This window comes from Malus domestica, chromosome 13 (assembly GCF_042453785.1).
Source record: "Malus domestica chromosome 13, GDT2T_hap1".
NCBI lineage: Eukaryota > Viridiplantae > Streptophyta > Magnoliopsida > Rosales > Rosaceae > Malus > Malus domestica.
The window spans coordinates 11,468,698-11,487,184 of NC_091673.1; the positions used below are offsets into that span (position 1 = coordinate 11,468,698).

General features: G+C 37.2%; 4 protein-coding genes and 1 non-coding gene across 5 annotated transcripts; 2 read left to right on the forward strand and 3 right to left on the reverse strand.

The window, feature by feature from the left end:
- Positions 1 to 260: 260 nt before the first annotated feature.
- LOC103452670 (transcription factor bHLH147-like) lies at positions 261 to 1,332 on the reverse strand. Its single transcript, XM_008392206.4, has one exon. It carries the CDS (start codon positions 1,061 to 1,063, stop codon positions 407 to 409), a length of 657 nt encoding a protein of 218 aa, XP_008390428.1. The 5' UTR covers positions 1,064 to 1,332; the 3' UTR covers positions 261 to 406.
- A 3,491-nt stretch (positions 1,333 to 4,823) lies between these two features.
- On the reverse strand, positions 4,824 to 7,681 carry LOC103452705 (uncharacterized). Its single transcript, XM_008392237.4, has 4 exons — positions 7,566 to 7,681; positions 7,320 to 7,481; positions 6,641 to 7,087; positions 4,824 to 5,161 (listed from the first exon to the last, which is right to left on the reverse strand). The coding sequence occupies exons 1-3, from the start codon at positions 7,638 to 7,640 to the stop codon at positions 6,644 to 6,646; spliced, it is 681 nt and encodes a 226-aa protein (XP_008390459.2). The 5' UTR covers positions 7,641 to 7,681; the 3' UTR covers positions 4,824 to 5,161; positions 6,641 to 6,643.
- Positions 7,682 to 12,776: 5,095 nt separating this feature from the next.
- LOC139190406 (DNA replication complex GINS protein SLD5) lies at positions 12,777 to 16,011 on the forward strand. The gene is made up of 6 exons (XM_070810670.1): positions 12,777 to 13,313; positions 14,122 to 14,244; positions 14,452 to 14,528; positions 14,627 to 14,733; positions 15,386 to 15,485; positions 15,580 to 16,011. The coding sequence occupies exons 1-6, from the start codon at positions 13,149 to 13,151 to the stop codon at positions 15,692 to 15,694; spliced, it is 687 nt and encodes a 228-aa protein (XP_070666771.1). The 5' UTR covers positions 12,777 to 13,148; the 3' UTR covers positions 15,695 to 16,011.
- On the forward strand, positions 12,829 to 12,943 carry MIR403A (microRNA MIR403a). Its single transcript, NR_120967.1, has one exon. It is a non-coding gene; the product is annotated as a microRNA MIR403a (primary transcript).
- A 1,540-nt stretch (positions 16,012 to 17,551) lies between the features above and the next one.
- Positions 17,552 to 18,426, reverse strand: LOC103452671 (calcium-binding protein CP1). The gene has a single exon (XM_008392207.4). It carries the CDS (start codon positions 18,356 to 18,358, stop codon positions 17,855 to 17,857), a length of 504 nt encoding a protein of 167 aa, XP_008390429.2. The 5' UTR covers positions 18,359 to 18,426; the 3' UTR covers positions 17,552 to 17,854.
- Between the last annotated feature and the right edge of the window lie 61 nt (positions 18,427 to 18,487).

Genomic DNA, 18,487 nt, shown 5'->3' on the forward strand with positions numbered 1-18,487 from the left:
GAAAATATTTTTGAAATCAATCTTTAATAAAAAAAATCAAGTGAATACTGAAAGAAGCTTAAGTGCTTCTTTCAAAATGCACTTCAAATGTTTTTAAAACCCAAAAATATTTTCTTTAAAAGTATCTCCAAACGAACACACTTACCTAAATTATCCAATAATAATAATACCTATAAAAATAATAATAATTTGGTTATTCAATTGAAGATTTCTTCCATTTTTTCCATAGTGGTGTGGGTGGAAATAGAATTACTGGAAAATTAAAACGAGAAGAGCTAGACATCATGTATTTAACAGGATAAATGACAATTACTTGCACTGAGAGCCAAAAAAGAAAAAAAAAGGAGGAAAGAAAAAAAAAAAGCATTGATCGAGGAACCCATGGCAACATCCCAACCCCGTTCAATCAAGTGGAGCCGGAAGTTGAACCGGAGAGCAGCTGAGTGAGCCGGCTCATGGCTCGGACCTGCATCTCCAGAGCCGCGATGTAATCAGTCGCTTCTTCTAGAATCACCGGCAACGGCTGTTTCCGGCAACCGGGAACCAAACGGCCCAGAACCCGTACTTTCTTCTGCACGGCCGGCAAGCCCTTCCCTTTCAGCCGCTGAACACTGAACTTGGTCTTCCTGGGCCGGGTCGACCGGGTCCCCGACGCAGCGGCGGATCTCTGCCGTTTATGCTGGCGGAACTTGATTTTAAGGCGGCTGGTGAGAATGGCGCGGCTCCAGCGGGTCTTACCCTTAGCTGCGACGGCGAGTACTCTGTCGGCGGTCTCGCGAACGGCTCGGCCGCGTGGCGGAGTACAAGTGGAAGCGGAGGAGTTGGCGGCGGGGGCGGAGGAGTCGGGTGCGGGGTTAATGGAGACTTGGTTGAGGGCGTGGAGGAGCTTGGAGGAGTAGAGGTGCTGCTGTGCCTCGGACTTCCACTTGGTGTGGCTGTTGGCGGGTTCTTGGTGGTGGAGGTGGTCTTGTTTGGATTGGATTTTCTTCTTCTTTTTCCTTCTAGAAGGATCCCGGGCTCGTTCGGAGGTGGCTACGGGATTCGAAATCAGAGTCGACGCCATGGATTTTGATTCTCCCCTTAAATGGGGGGTTGAGGATTCGGAATCAAACGGAGGAATTGGAATTGGAATTGGAATGGTATTTGACAGAGGATTTCGGTTTTCTGTTAATCCAATAGAGGAATGAGAGAGAGAGAGAGAGAGAGAGAGAGGAGAACGGAACGGAGGTGGTTGGGGGTGGGGAGTTGGGGGGGGGGGGGGGGGGAGAGGGATGGAGAGAGTAGGGAGAGACAGAAAGAGGGTGGGGACTATTAAGAAGAGGAGGAACGGTGAGAGGAGGCTTATAAAGGAATCAAAAGATAGCACGCGTCATTTCTTTAAACGCACTGACTAGTTATTGTTGGGAAGTGTCGTTTCTTAGATTTATTCTTCCTTTTTCTTTTTCCGAATACCATTTTTACTACCGATATATACTCTAATCTACCATTAAGGAGGGGCGCCGGTTTAAACTCGGTAAGCAGTTAATTAAACAGAATAATCTTATTTATCAGAATAATCGATCACTTGCGAAATACGATAAAGCGTTCTAATAACCTTTCCCTTCAAAATTCATTTTCTTGCATTATATAAAGTCTAACTAACTAAAGTATTCTTCTGAATTTTTTTTAACGAACTGTTTCCTCAATACCATATGGGTAATAGACTAATGGTGAAATAGGATTGTGTAATTATTTAATTTTACTTCTCTACATGTGAAAAGAAATATGACTAGATAAATAGTTTAAGTTAATAATAAAAGACATGACAAATGTTTGAATTTTGTATTCAAACGCAACGAAATTTCTCTTATACATAAAAGTGCGTATCTTTATCTTAATTTGTCTACATGTGGTTTTATGCTGCTAAGTTTGATTAAACCACACTTTTAGTTCCAAATCAATCATAAATGACAAGCTAACTAAGATGGAAACAAAAGAACTCAAAAACTGTAAAAAATTAGTATCAATTAGTTTTAAGTTGAGTGCAGTAAGTTTATCATAAACCAACAAATTTGATCTTGTTATGCATTGCTATCAACCTTGCCCCTTCTTTGCTTAGGTCCAATTTTGTTCCTTTAAACCTATTAGGCTATAAACATGCCCTAAAATTTACTGAAAGTTGTATGGCATACCTAAATGACCTCCCTTTGACAAACAAAGTTTTGCCATTGTCCCTTTTGTGATCAAGCCCTTTACCTAAATTTAACATCTAAACTAGAAGAATACAAGTCACACAACTATGCTAACTTGAATAATTTAATTAATTAATTATCTTCCTAATTAGTAGCTAAACTAAGCCAACACACAAAATCCAAAACCCAAGGAACATTTAAATTCAAGAAAAAGTGAGAAGTAATACCAAAAATTCAAAAAAGAATTAAGAGAAAAAACAAAGTTTGATTTAGTGACAAGTAACACTTGCCAATGAAAAGGAAGGCCACCAAATAAAATAATTTAGAATTTGATTGAAGAGGAAACTTAACCCAACAAACGCCATCCAAAAAATTAATGATACACATGATGAAAGTATAGATTAAGGATTGAAGATTGAAGATTAAGATTAAGGGGGCATATAAATGTAACAATTTTATTGGCTGGGTGGTGGTGGTGTTGGCTTCCACTAATTGACCAGGTCGGGGGGGTCCCACATAAAATGTTTTGTTTTCATTCCCTGCAATGATTTTCTGAATGGTGGTGATCCAGAAAAGAAATGATAAACAAAGGGGAAATCCATGTGCAATGTGGGTTGCTTTCTCTGGCACTTTTGGTATCCCTCCCAGGCCTTTGTATTTGTACCGAGAAATGCTAAGGGAGTCTAAAACGAAATTATTTATGAATTATTTGCATTTTATAGTTTACTATTAATTTTTGTATTAATATTATAAAGTATTACGAAAAAACACAAAGTATCAGAAAGTTAATTAAATATCTCATTTTTAAGAAAATCCCCCTTTTGGCATTTTCTTTTGTATTTGTTAATGGTTTTGGAGTTTTCCTCCTCTGAGGTGTGGGCAGTTATGCTCCAACTCCACCTCCGCATTTCCTTCCGACAGGGCTTCTTCCTTTTATTAATGTTTTTATTTTGTTAAGAAAACAAGATATTTTTCATACCATAATCGCAATTTGCGACATAATTATCGTTTTATATTCTTAAAGTAAGAGAAAACCCTCTTTTGTTTTTTGTTGGCTTCCATAACCCATAGAACTGTTGTAGAGCTGGTCAAATTACACATTGCTCACCGAAAATTATAATAGCATTGCTTTCCTGATCGATGTTTGATATCTCAGTTTACCTCTTACCATCAATTCCCTTAAAAACTCCGTCAAAATCACTAACATGGCACCCAAGTGAAAAAAAATAAAAAATTAGAGAGTTGCGTCTTCGATTTTGACGGAATTGTTGACGGAATTGATGTTGAATGACAAATTGAGACACAAAACATTTGGCCAAAGAAGCGTTGTAAATTTCATAGTGCAATGTGAAATTTAAGCATAACTATGGGAACTAGCTAAGTTGTCACATAAGGGTAATAAAATAGCTAATTGAACAACCATTTACTCCAAATATCTAAATCCATTTTATTTTCCTCCCTTACCATAACTTGTGTTAACTTCTAACGCATGCATAACATATTTCATGAATGACACAATACAAGCACCAAAACACAACTGGACAATCCTATTTCTCTCGACTCTACTTTGATTTCATCCTATTAAATCTTAAACTCTAAAATTAAAATATAGCAAAAATGTTGAAAATAAAAAAACAATGAATTTTCCTAATTTACCCCTATGATTCTTATCCAAGGAACATTTCATCGGGCACAAGTCGGAGGAACACCACCGTAGACATAATTCCAATGCCAAATCTAGCAACAATTATTTGGTCCAAAACCAAAAATAAACAATTTTTTTTTAACGACAGATAGTGCTAACAACTTGACAATGGGATAAACGAAGGTCCAGAAGCGCATATCACTTATGGTTTTGGGATTAGTTTGGCTTATGTCTTAAAGTTTTGTTAATCATGAACCTAATCCTAATTCTCATCATAAATCATGGTGGGCATGTGTTATCTCCCAACCCTTTGAGGGGCATTGTATACTAAGAAACCTTAAAACATGCTTTTGAAAGATTAAAAAAACCAACCACAAGGTGGCATTATGATGCACCAGAGGGATTGTCTCCCCTGTGACAGACACAATCAAACAATTGAGGCACAAAAAAGTGGGAGGGGATGGAAAAAGACAAAACCCAAAAAATTAAAGATGGGTACATATGAATGTTGAAGGTTGGAAGGCGATGGTGAATAATATGGGTTCAAATCAAGGGTTCCGGAAATGAATCCTGACCAATGGTTGTGGTGGTTTGGTGTGAAGTATGATTATAAATATCTCACTAGCTTATCACTAAATATCTATCTATCTATCTATCTTTTTAGATCTCTAATCTCTATAGTAAATACTGTATGAACCTAGTCGGCAAAAACTTCTCTTTTTGCATCTCTCGAGATGTGGCTTATCACGTGATGTGGGATGCAAAGAGAGAAGTAGATGTGGTTAAAGAATTTATTCCCACTATTTATGCATCTCCTAGAATGTCACTAATCACATGATAAGAGATACAGATAGACAAAAGTAGAAGCCCGTTACATGTAAGTTATTCTCCAATAAGTATTATGTAACTAAATTCTAAGGAAACAAAAGAAAACTTGTGATATGTTAATTTGACACCTATATATGCCCTACTATGTGATTAAACTAGGTTTTTGGCACTAAGATAAATTTGTTTATGGGAAGATTGAACATAACCAAACCAATGATTTCAACACAGAATCTTCATCCATGGCAACTAGTGTTTTTCCCTCTAATTATGCTAATCACTACTTTAAACAACAACAAACTCTCCTTCCTTTGGGAATTATACCCAAATCAGAATCTTTGATTTTAAGTAGAGCTAGCTCTCTCCTTCTTTCACCGTCACTAAACTAAAAATTATTTTCAAGATTTAAAAACAAGACATTTACCTGCGGACCTTTCGTCGGTGCGATTTGATTGGTCCCCTCCAGCAAGTTGCTCTCACAGTAGAAGTTTATCCCGTTCTTCATCTGTTCTCCGGAATCCTTGTTACATTAAAATAAAAGCAATTAGGCCTCTGCCGTCAATTTATGAGGATTAAAGACAAAAGATTTAACTAGAAGGAAATAATTAATAACTAGAAGGATGACAAGCTTTGAAAAACCAACTTATAGCTGTCGTCTAAAAATTCACCTCCCCTCCATTATTCTATTCTCTAAGATTGTTTAGTGCTGTAAATTAGAACAAATCTTTGACCCTAAGGTTTGACTGGTTTTTCTTCCCCTTGTTCCAATTGAAATTCAACTTACTATCATAGTTTAGTTTTAACAGATTTTTTAAGATGGTATGATCGCATTGCTTATGTCATCACAGACCTAGCTTGGCTAATGAATGATGATTTCAACCATTCAAGAATGTGTTCTACCAGATTCACCAAGTGGATATATATATATATTTTTTTATCTAACATATTACTAAGATTCAGCTATAGTAAATCAGCAATCAACACATACTCCACCTCTCTTTTTTTCCAAATATGTCGATACAGGTAGAGAGCAAACAAAACGATAAACAGCAAATTAAGCAGACAAAATGATGAGCACCATGAAACCCCAATCCTAACAGAATGACAAATTAAGCAAACTAGTTGGTGGATAAACAGGGGGGCTCAAGCAACCCGTTTTGGCATTACCAATAATTACAGAAGATGATTCAAATGTTTAGTATATTGGAATGTCATAGTTGGGGCACCCATAACTTCTAGACGACGGACAGAAGTCACAGAACCATTTAACTAAAATCCTTGATCATACTCACTTGGTTAAATTTAAATCAATTAGTTATGTGTCGTCAAAAGTACGGTGTCAAACCTAGTTATGTGTCATGAAAAGTACGGTACCCAAACTAGTTTTCAGAATGATTTTCCAGACAAGGAAAACCAGAAGATCATATCAGGAGTTCTTTTACTTGCATTAACCTAAACAACTTAACATTAGGGCATCAAAGCCCTCTTCAATGCATTGATAAGATTGCACAAATGTGGACCATGTGTACATATGGGCCAAATCTGGGCTCAACCCAGTACTCAAATTTGGACATGTTAACTTATTTCTGTGGGCCAAAAGAAAAGAAACAAGAATTGTACAACAGAAGGGCTCAAGAATGTCCTTGTAAAAATGAGTAGATCTCCAATGACAAGTCACAAACTAATGAAGTTTGGCACGCTGAAAGACTAATAGTCACGGGAAAAAAAAATTACTAAGATTGGATTGGGGATACTAGAATATCACATTTGGGGCTCGTTTGGTGACTAGAATTGGATAGGAGTGGACAACTATCCATACTAAAGCCATGAGCATATATATGTGTACACAAAACTAATATTTCAGACATTGATAGAACTATCCATTGTGAACTGTGCATGTCCACAACCATGAGCACAATGCCAAGAACAAGAGTATTAAATCAGCTCAAATTGGAAGAATAAAAGCTAAACCACTAAGCCCCAAGACAAGAGGTCTTACTGCTCAAGTTGGCAGAGGTCCATGAAAGGTGCTTCGGTGTCCAGAGCTGAACGCCCAGACAGACAATGCAATGATCCAGAGCACGAAACACGCCATTGTTATGTAAACTTTTGTCGACAGAAGTTCAGTAACCCGGTCCCTCTCTGCAGGTGAAGTATGGAGCTCCTCTAAGACAAAGTCAACCAGCGCATCCAGAATCTTCTTACATTTAGTATCCACCTCGGAATTCAAGACCTGAGTCTGCGCTTGCCTGAGAAATCTCGTTACAATGTCGGCCTCCATAGAACCAAAGTTTGAGCCATCAAATTCGCTTGATTTACCACTACTCAGAGAGACATTGCCCAGCCCGTCCATATTAACACTGGCCTCCGGAGACAGTGAGACATTGGATGGAAGCAATGTCTCTGATGGCATCAACAGAGCTGGATCCGGCACCAGCATCAGACTCTGAACGATAAAATATGCAATTAAAATCCTCACAATCACAATTACACATTCAATTTCAAACCAACAGAAATATTCAGATATTTCATTTCATTCGGACATTTTCTCAGTAACCAAACAGGCACATTAAGATCGATTCAAATCCAATCGACCTGAGCTAAAACGTATAACAAATCAAGAGAAATAAAACCGATAAATCAAAAAAAAAAAAAATCGGACTGAAATTGAAGCTTACCTCGTTGAAATCCACATCAGAAATCACAGAAATCGGAGTGTAATCCACTGAAATCTTGGAATTCTCAGAAATCGGAGTCGAATCCACTGAAACCTTGAAATTATCCACCGGTTCGTCTTCCGAAACTGCAGAAAAGACGGTGTTCAAGCTCTTCTTCGGAATCTGCGAGAGAAACTCGGCGAATCAGAAATGTCGATCGAAATCGAATGTTGAGGTGAGGAAACTATTAGGGTTTCGAAATCGTACCTTCTTCTTGGGAACGGGAGTCGCGAGCTTCGCAGGTCGGGATTGGTCCTTGAGCGGTGTTCGGTTCTCTCTCATTTTCTCTAGTTCGTTTGCTTGGCGGGAGAAAAACGAGTTTTGATTTTCCTTTCCTTTTAATGAGCACGTTTGGAAGATGATGGTATATATGGGCCTAAGATGCAGACAAAATAAGAGACACAAGAAAAGGTCCATCACAAAATGGCCCAATTAAACTAAAGATGGGCTCAGAAAAACTAAAGGCCCACTTTCAGTTAAGTTGAGGGTTATTACGTCCATTCAGTTAAGGATGTTTTAAAAGATGCCTCGGTTCGATTTTTCTTGGGGCTTGGGTGTCTTTCTCTTGGTTCGAAGTGTTCTGAGTTCAAACCTTTTCACTCTCTGTAGTGTAGAGTAATTTAATTACAAGGCTCAAATCTAATTAAAAGTCAAAGCGCAAATCAAAAGAAGATTGTAAGTTTGGCGACATTGCTAAATTTTCCCTTCCTAATAAAAGTTGAATCAAATTTTGCATCAACACCATCGTATCTAGTTTGTCATCATCATTAGAAAATGAACCGCGTGCAGCACTGAAGTCAGTGGCGGAGTTAGGAACAACAATGGGATCATGAAAAGAAAAAAAAACCAACCAAAAGCCTATGAAGAATAAACGGCAATATATTCCATAAGATTTAGTTTGTAAATTTACTTTCCTAATCAATCAATCGGAAATAATCTTATAATCTAGTTATGTAAAATAATCATGCTTATGCACCTTAATGATGTTAAGGTTGAGCATTATTGTCGCTTTAACTAGCAAATTATTTGACTTTATACCTAAACTAGAAATATAATATTTCAAGTTAAATTATTTTAAATTTGGTATTTAAACCAAAAGCTCCTGTAGACTAACTTTTAAAAGTTGAGGAAAATGATAAAAAAAAATATGAAAAAGATTGTAACCATGAATGTGTGGTAGAAGCAAGGAAGAAAATATCGGTAATATCGGAAATATCGGTAGTCCGAAAACACGGAAATATCGATGGAAATATCGGGATAATATCGATATCGATAAAAATTACATGGAAACCACGGAAATTGTAAGAAAAACTTGGAAATTTTTATTGAAACTTTGCAGGATGTCTATTAAGTCAATTATCTATTAGTTTATCACAAAAAATTGGAAGGAAATGCATTGCATGATGGATTTAACATTATCAAGTTGATTATATAGCGAGCTGTCAAACATTGTGAGTGTAGAAAATATGTAGTAATTAATGAAAGAAATTTAAACACACCATAATCATTTATATATAATGAATTAGTACAATATTTTACACTTTATACATTGTATTTTTTTTTTCTCTCGGATAACACACACGGACTGACACATGGGCTGGATATTTTGAAAGCAGGTTTGGATTTTTTTTTTCTTCTCTCGGATAACACACACACACACCCCACGATACACACTTCAATAACACACACACACACACATCCCACTTCTACACACACACACGCACAGACACACACTTCAATAACACACACACACACACACACACATCCCACTTCTACACCAGGGACCAAGCCATTTCCTTCTCTCACTCACTTCGACCCTCTCTCTCTCTCTTCTCTGCACTGTCTCTCTCTCTCACTCTCTCAAAATCCTCTTACCTTTCTCCCTCTCTTGCCGTGACCACACACACACACAGCAGCAGCACCATCTGCTCGACTCAAGCAGCTCGAGGACGACACCGTGACTCGAGCAGCACCATCTTGCCGTGACTCGAGCAGCACCATCTTGCCGTGACTCAAGCAGCACCATCTTGCCGTGACCTCCACCGTGACTCGAGCAGCACCATCTTGCCGTGACTCGAGCAACACCATCTTGCCGTGACCACACATCATCAGTCTTCTCTCTCCCACCTCTGCGAGAATGGCGGACGACACCGTGACCTCCACCGTGGCGCACACTCCGGCGAGCACCATCACCACATGTGAGAGGCGCAGATCTTGGCAGCTGCGACGACGGAGCTCGGCTGCCGTTCCGATTCCGACGACGGAGATAGAGAGAGCGATATTATCGATATTATTGATAATATCGCGATATTATCACGATAATCAATTGGAATACTCTGAAAATATCGCTGTTGGAAAAAAACGATATTATCGGCGATATTTCGCCGATAATATCGATATTTAATTCCATGGGTAGAAGCTTAGAAAGTGTTCAAATCTAGATCATTGGAAAATCATAAACTAGCCACTTAAGACTAAAAAGAGTAATGATATTCATACTTTATTTTTATACCACATTTTTATAACATCTTAGGTGACATCTAATGTGGATAGCCACATCATTTGAATTAATCAGATTTTTAAATTTAGTTTATTATTTAATAAGCTAATAATTAAGAAAAATTAGTTAATTAAATGATGATTGTGATATACGAGGAGTCTTTCTTATTCATTTCCTTGGGTTTTGTAATTTTTCAAATAATGTAGCTGTCCACATCAGATACCACCTAAGATAGTATAAAACTATGGTATGAATAACATTAGCCGACTAAAAAAGTATCACATACGTACAGCGGTGCATACGTTTGTAAGGCTCTAAGCTATCTTGTCTTTTTCCTTATAGACAAGACTGATCCATAACACGTGAATCCTGAAGGCTGAAACTTTTGTGAATGCTTAACTACGCATTGCAGACTGCCGCTTATTAAATTCGCACGATTTTCATATACAAATCACAACGGCTTTTGGAGGGAGGCCCTCGCCTCTCTTATTTTACAAGTTCACAAAGCTTATTTTATGGCTTAATTGAATTAATAGTTTTCGTGGTGATAGAATAGTTAGAAGATAGTCTATGTCGTAAAAAAAATTAGAATTTAAATTTATGTGATGAAATCTGTTATAATTTAAGTTTAAAATTAAAAGTTTCGTAACTTTCTATTAATTGTTAATACATAAGACTCACATTTAAGGTTAAAAAGATAAATTTAGCTAAAGTTAGTCTCACATATAAACTCACAAACAATTAACGGAGAGTTTTATTTAACCCTTATATGTGTAACTCACGTGTTAATAATTAATGAAGAATTGACGGAAATTTCAATTTTAAACCTAAATCATATTAGACTTCATCACATGAGCTTAAATCCTTATTTTATTTTCATCGTATAGGCTATTTTCCGACTATTCTATTACTACATAGACTCATAATTCACTTAGACCTTTTATTATTATTATTATGGGGATAAAACGTATAGAAACAATAACAAAGAACCAAAAACATGTCTGGAAACTTGTAAATCGTTTTGTTACCAATTTATTCGTGGAGTCCACTTCCGTAGTGGCCAACTACGCACTTTCATCGTGCTTGACAAAGTTGAAAAAGCTTAGAACATGCTAGATGGGGGCCCTAAATATAATTAAAAAAAACTGTTATAAAGTTTTATTCTACAATCTTCACATGTGTATTTTTCTTTCTAACTCACAAATGTATTTTTCTTTCTAACTATAGAAAGTTTAGAGTGCCAGTAACAATTCCAAAAAACATTATAATATGAAATAAAGAAAAGTAAGAGAGAAATGTGAGAGAGAAAGAAAGAGCAAGAGTGAAACGTCGGTTATTTTTATTCTTAAATTAGAGACATGCTTTGATAACATGTGAGAAGGAAAGAAAAAAAACAAATTTTTTTCTGCAAAATCACTTCAATGCTCATGATTTTTCTTTTCTTTCAATTATACAAAAAAATATATATTGTTTAGAACAAACGATGATATCTACACTAAAAATGTGAGGAAGTAGGCTAAACCTTACAATGAGCTTACCGTAATACTGTACTTGCTTGCCACTAAATTTCGGCAAAATCATTCTTTGGCATGAAAGAGAATCCTCTCTGCTAGGAATGTACTCTTTTAAGGGGATGAGGTGAGTTTTAAGAAATGGTCAAAACGGTAAGTTTTGGACCTATAATTGGATTTTTCATTTCCCACTTTTCCATCTTGCCCCAGAAGATCAGAGATTAAATATCAACTGGAATCTTAAGCCCAGGCCCATCCTGAAATTTTACGAATCTATATTTGTTGTCCACTAGGTTTTGCAATCTAGAGCTTGTAGTGCCTTGGTGTCAACAACCTTTGTTTTGTTTTTAAACTAAACCTTATAATTAGCCTTCTATTTTTCACCAAATAAAAATTAATTCTTTTTTTAGTTTGTTCATATATGACAAGTTCTATATAATTTAGAGCAAAATCCTATTAATTATGCTGAAATTAAAATCTCATAGTAATATTTTTTGAGTTGTGACCTTATTTTTTTGAGTTCTTATGATATAATCATCTCAATACTATTCATAAAAATTTGAATCCCCATCACTATTGTTTGATAAATTTTCCATGCTAAAAAAAGAAAGCAAAAGAAGAGACCTTAAAATTTTCTCCAATATATTACTATGTTTGGTCTAATTTCTTTATACTTCTCAAACGTCCCTCCTAAGAGAAGTTTCTGACTCCGCCATAGCTTGGATCCAAATCGAGGAAAGTAGAAATGCTCACCAGAAGTGAGGTTTGTAGCAAAAATGTGGAAACTTTCTATTCCACATAAAGTTAAACTTTTAGTTGGATTCTTATTCGTGAAAGACTACAAACTACAAAAAGATTGAGTGGATTCAATCTAAATATCTCGCCTAATTGACCTTTATGTTATAATGAAGATGAAGATCAGTTGAGAAATATCAAAGATGTGATGATTGAATGTGATCCCAAGATGGTAAATGATGGGATTCTTGACCGTTGCAAGATCTCTTGGAGGTTCAATTCAGAACTATTATTAAGGACATAACATAGCTGGCGAACTCTTTTAATTATATTCAGTGGCAACAAGTTTTAGAAAAGCTAATTTCCTCGCAGATGCCATTACTTCCCTTGGTCTTAATGTTGAAAATATTTGTATTTAGGATAAGGTGCTTCCTAGTGAGGCTCACTAAACACTTTTATTTGATTGTATGAGTTCCAGGTGCTCCTGGAAATTCTCTTTACCTTAATAAAATTTATTTTTTAGCAAAAAAGGAGAGTCTAAATTTCAAGTGGGTTTCCACGTTAGTATTTTGGGGTACACGTAAACACACAAGTGTTTGGTTCAAATCGCGAGGTGGGTGTCGGTCGATCTCCTTCTCCCAATCCCCCCTTCTATAAATGGCAAACATTTCCCAACCCCTTTTTCTTCATATCCATTCTCCCATATTCTCCATCAGATCGTATCAGACGGGACACATCTCCAGTTTGTGCGTGAATCGAACCCCTTTTAGCCGTCCATCTGTTTGATAGATAATCCAACGGTGTTAGATTCACGCACAAACTCGTGATCAGTCTCCTCTATCAACACCTTATCTTTCTTTCTTTCCTTCCCTTTTATTTTCTGAATTACTTTTACTTTCCAAAAAGAAACAAAATTAGCTTTTTGGCGCCAGTTTCGATTCACATTTCCCTCTCAATTAGTTTTTGTTTCCCTCCAGACTCATAAGAAGAAGAGAGAATTAGCGAAGAGAGTAGGAATCCTGGAAAATTTGGGAATCGGATCGAATGGATTCGGGTTTGGACTCGGGCTTGGATTCGGGATCAACGGAGGATTACGAGACGGACGTGGAGCTTCTGAAGAGGGCGTGGCGGCAGGAGAAGTCCGCTCCGGAGATTCTTCAGTTCGAGAGTGCTTTGGTTCGGAGAATCGTAGAGCAGATCCAATTGATGGTAAATTTCCCTAAATCCAAAACAAACAAAACCCTAATTTCTGTTTTTTACTGTCATGCTTGAGTTGGTTGAATTTGAGCTACAAAAATATTTGTATTGGAAATTAAATGAATACGGGAGAAATGTTTATTTCTTGTCGATACATACGATATTTGGGAATCGAATAGGACCTCGGATTCAGATAAACGCTCAACCAGTTGAGTTATGAGCCCGTAGTGGATATAGGAGAACTGTTAACTTAGGGAGAGTATTCAGTTGAAATTTTTGAGGGATTTTAATTCTTTTAATGAATCTAGGGGTATTCAATTAGGATTTTAAGTGATTTTCTGAAATTGAAGGGGTATTCAATTAGAATTTTAAGATAGTTTATTAAAATCCTTAGAAATTTGGGACCATTCAATTAAGATTTTAAAGAAATTTATAACATTCTAAGTGTATTCAATTAGAAATTGATTTTAAAGAATTTGAGAAAGTCGAGGAATTAGAGGGAATTGGAGAGATTTCGTAGTGTATTTTAAGCATCCACAAATCTCACATCTCCGCATGAGATTTCGAAGGAATTGAATCAAAATTTTATATGGAATCTCTACAAATCAATTAAACTCCATAAAAATCCATTAAAGTCTATCAAATTCTCAATTGAATACAATGTTGATTTTGTTCCTTTTTTTTTATTTTAACTTTAATTATTCGGTAAGAGAGTGAAGAAATAATCTTACTGTTAGTTTACCGTGTTAATTTGGTGAAATTTGTGCTAGTAATTTGTGTTTTTGTGTTATTGCTAACCCCAATTGGATATATATGACAGGAAGAAACTGTGGAGGAGTTCACTGATAGTGGTATTGATCCGCTTACTGTGTCACTCTACCAGATGGATTTGGACAGGACGCAGTTCTTGTTGCGATCTTATTTCCGAATTCGTTTGCAGAAGGTAGCAATCGTTTCTCCTTGTTCTTAGTGTGTGTTTTGGTTTTGTTTTTTCATTGCATTTGAAATCAACTGTATGCTTCTTTGCTTGTTTTTTCGTTATTAGAGAGATGAGCATTCACTATGTTTCATGATGTTAAGTAGGACAGGTTTTTCAAGTCCGCGTTGGTTCTGCTTTGTGATTTGTTTCTCAAGTAACTTCGTTTTGCAGATTGAGAAATACATGTTTCACATCCGGGATAATGCCGAAAGCCGTCTCTCTGAGAAGGAGAAGGTGTTTGTTGAAAGGTGAGGGTTCCAACTATCTCATTACTTTATGTTCTATTAATGGACGCACATGCTTAAGGCTTACTCTGATTTGGAGTTGACATGGTTATTCGTTGCAGATGCTGTGCTGATTTGCAGACGCATCTTGAAAAGAGCGTTCTGTTGCAGTTGCCTTCTACTTATCAGTCTGTATTCCGTCAATCAAGTGAAAAGGAGACTGACATGGGTAAACATTCACATTATCCTTTTGGATTTTCGTGATGCATCTCTGTTCTCTCTCCACCCTATATGTGCATGTGTATCTATTATGGTAACAGCTCATTTACCCAAGATCAGTTCCAAATGCTGTGCTCAGTGCTATGGTTAATGCTTAAAGTTTTCATTCAAATATATCTAGTTATGTGGTGGCCTTTTCGACAATTTACCTAAGATGCTTGCATTTTCTGATATTGTTCGGCAGATCCACATAACTTGCTCTATACTATTATAAATTTTGATGTGATAAATGGTCAGTATTGTTGCTTAGAAAAAATTTAAAACATTAGCACGCGGTGAGATATCCAATGACAAGCTGGTGTATTGAACCAAGGATTTTTTTTTCCTACTGTTTTTTCTTTATTTGCAGACCTTTTGTGTGTTTAATAATGAAGTTTTTATCAGAAACAAATGCATTATTTTGTTTGACAAATTCTTAGCTTTCCCTCGTAGACTTGGTATTTCCTCTGTTATTACCGTTCTTGATATCTTGCTTTAACCGAATAGATTGCTTTAACTGCATACTATTTTCTACTAAACAGATTTTTTTTATTGATCATCTGGTAGGCAGTTTGTAGATTGGACTTCTGAACCCTAACAATGTTCTATGTTCGACTTTTCAGTGCCGAGACCACATTTGGATACTTTTGTTGTTTGCAAAACCAAGTACTATCTTGGACATATCCAGCTCGAGGACAATGCAGATGGAGAATCAGATAGCAGGCAACTCATATATTCATAAACATTTTTACTCTCATAGAAGAAACTGTTGTTTCTTGTTTTGTTTGCTTACGGGTTTGAATTCCCCTTGTGACAGTGCGAGCCAGAGACCATTGGATGAACCGTTTGAAATGGAGCCTAATGTGTTATACTTTGTACGTTATAAAGCAGTGAAGAAATTCGTAGAGGAAGGGAAGATTGATTTATACTGAGCACCATCTAGCACCTCATTGCTCGACCGGTTTCTTCAGAAGCTAAAAAGAATATGCAAGTCATGGGAGTGAGTTTCTGAGCAACATCCAGTGCTTCTACGTAGAATGTTGAAAATGATGAAATCCTCAAACCAAAGATGATGCCGCAGTCTCTCCGCCTTACTGCTTTACAACATTTGTTTGGAAACTATTGATGTTGCGGTGCCTTTCTTTCAAAAGAAACTATCAATGTGCAAGTTAGGGGAGCGATTTTCTCCCTAGCAAGATCTGTATGTACTCTTCATTTATTATTGGCTAAGACTATTCGTTGTGCGCAATTGGTATTCTTTTCGATGTTAGTGGAAGGGGTTTTGGGGGAGGGATGGGGGGGGGGGGGGGTGACATAGTAGGGCTTGAAGTGATACAGCTACTGGTTTTTCGGAATTAAGCTACATGTAGAAATCATTCATCATTTCAGAAATTTTTCCCTGCTACGTAGAATTGATGGCTTGGATTGATTGGCTTTATTACTTTTATTGTGGTTCCGTAAATTCAGACCATCAAATGTTACGTAGCATTAAAGTGGAACATCGTTTTTCCTACATCAACAAAAATCATTTCCTGCTCGTAGCTGGCCTCCAATAGAAACTGGCGAGACTCACAGTTGTGCATTGTGAAAGTAGGTGCAAATATCGGCCGTGGTTATCTGGCCCGGATTGCTTTCTCTCTTGTCTTTATCCGGCCCGGATTGCCCTTTGTTTTGAGGAGATCAACTAAAATTATTAGAAATCATCTCTTAGCTGATCAAAACCAATCACAATTTATTCGAAATTGATACATAAATCAAATCAAATGTGTACGATATATTAATAAATTGATATCCACAACTGATATTTGAAAATTGATCATTTTGACCGTTTAATTTAAAAGATGAAAGTTTGCGATGACAAATCGCAGTGTGCAGTATTAGACAAAGTTGAGGTATGCAGTTCATTGCCAATATGTCGCCACCAAGTATTTTAAAGTTAGATCCAAAGAAAAATCATTGAATATTAGGAGGGTGTATTCAATTGAGATTTTGAGGGTCAGAAATTTAAGTGATTATTTGAAATTCAATGTGTATTTAATCAGGATTCTTAGAATCCACGTGTATTCTGTTGATGCACAAAATCAGTGAGGATTTTGGTATAACAGAAAGTGTTAAGTTTGTGACATTCGCTAGATTGCTCCAGTCACTAGTGTGGATAAGTAGGTAAATGGATAAGGACAGGGAAGCAAACACAAGATGTACGTGGTTCACTCAAATTGACTACGTTCACGGAGTAGAGGATTTCGCATTAATTGTGAAGGGTTACACAAGTACATAGGTTCAAGCTCTCCTTTAGTGAGTACTAGTGAATGATGTAGCACAAATGACATTAGAAAATATTGTGAGAGAATGATCTCTATTTATAGAAGAGAGTTTCTAGTTTCATTCTAACATTGACACGTGTCGTGTTGTGATTAGCTTCTGATGTTGACACGTGTCGTGTTGTGATTAGCTTCTGATGTTGACACGTGTCGCGCTATGATTGGCTTCTAATGTCGACATGTGTCGCACTATGATTGGCCTCCTGGTTGGAGGGAAACTCTTCTGGGTCCTTGACAAAATAACGTTGACCAGTGCTCAGTAGTTTCGGGATTGATCAAGTATGGTACAAACATATTCAATTAAGATTTTAAAGAAGTTTATATTTAATTAGAATTTGATTTTAAAGCATTAAAAAAAAAAATTTGAGAGATTTTGTAGTGTATTTTAAATATTCACAAATCTCATCTCTTCCTAAGAGATTTTGAGGGAATTGAATCAAAATTTTACATGAAATCTTTACAAATCAATTAAACTCCATAAAAATCCATAAATTCATAAATCCACAAAAATTTCTCAAATTCTCAATTGAATACACTTGCTTAGTATAAAAAAAAATATTCCAAACAAATTTAAACAAAACAGACCAAAACGAAACATGGACCCACCCATCAATTGTGCTTTGTCATCACAAAGATTGTGACGACACCGTAATCCCCTCTCCCACCACTTTGCCGGAAAATACAGGGAAAAACTTGCTGGAGCTTTATTCTCCATCTATTATCGAATCGAATATTTAGTAAATTATATTATCACTACATTTAAGCCAAAAATTAAGACCTGGCAACTTGGACTTGGCCGACTTGATCAACGGCCAGGATCTTAAGCAAGCCAGCGTAAGTCACCCCTTGGTTCTCATCGCCACCGCCCAATTTTATCATGGCCTTGATTTCTTCGTCGCTGGCGGCAAAGCCTGCGCTGCTCATGTAGCTCTTCAGATCCTCGTGGCTCAGCTTGCCGTCCCCGTCCTTGTCCATCACCTTGAACACGTCCTCCATCACTCCCGAGCTTCTCGGCCAGCGGCCGCCCGCCAAAACGCGCTCGAACTCGTCGTACTGGACGAAGCCGTCGTTGTCGGAGTCGGCCGCCGACATCATTGAACCGATGAGGTTTTCGTCAACGCCGGAGCTGGAGAAGCCGGCGTAGAAGGCTCGGAGGTCGTCTTTGCTGATCTTTCCGTCGCGGTCGGCGTCCAGGACGTTGAATGCTGGAAGGAAGTCGGAGGTGAGCGCCGTCGTCTCCGTCTGCGAGCTGAGCGTTCGGCCGGAGGGACACATTGCGATGCGAAAAGGGCTGTGTGTTAAACAACGTGTGCGTGGAGCTTGTGGAATGCAACTTGGACTTTGTGAGAGCCATTCGGGTATTTATAGACGGAAAAGGTTGGTGCCACAATTGCGTGGTTCACA

Excerpts from the sequence above, each read along its gene's own strand:
- LOC103452671 (XM_008392207.4), bottom strand. The coding sequence starts at position 18,358 with ATGTGTCCCTCCGGCCGAACGCTCAGCTCGCAGACGGAGACGACGGCG.
- LOC103452705 (XM_008392237.4), bottom strand. The coding sequence starts at position 7,640 with ATGAGAGAGAACCGAACACCGCTCAAGGACCAATCCCGACCTGCGAAG. Across the intron at positions 7,482-7,565 it reads CTCCCGTTCCCAAGAAGAAG|ATTCCGAAGAAGAGCTTGAA; the intron begins GTACGATTTCGA and ends TTTCTCTCGCAG. Across the intron at positions 7,088-7,319 it reads CTGATGTGGATTTCAACGAG|AGTCTGATGCTGGTGCCGGA; the intron begins GTAAGCTTCAAT and ends TTTATCGTTCAG.
- LOC103452670 (XM_008392206.4), bottom strand. The coding sequence starts at position 1,063 with ATGGCGTCGACTCTGATTTCGAATCCCGTAGCCACCTCCGAACGAGCC.
- LOC139190406 (XM_070810670.1), top strand. The coding sequence starts at position 13,149 with ATGGATTCGGGTTTGGACTCGGGCTTGGATTCGGGATCAACGGAGGAT. Across the intron at positions 13,314-14,121 it reads TAGAGCAGATCCAATTGATG|GAAGAAACTGTGGAGGAGTT; the intron begins GTAAATTTCCCT and ends TATATATGACAG. Across the intron at positions 14,734-15,385 it reads TGAAAAGGAGACTGACATGG|TGCCGAGACCACATTTGGAT; the intron begins GTAAACATTCAC and ends TCGACTTTTCAG.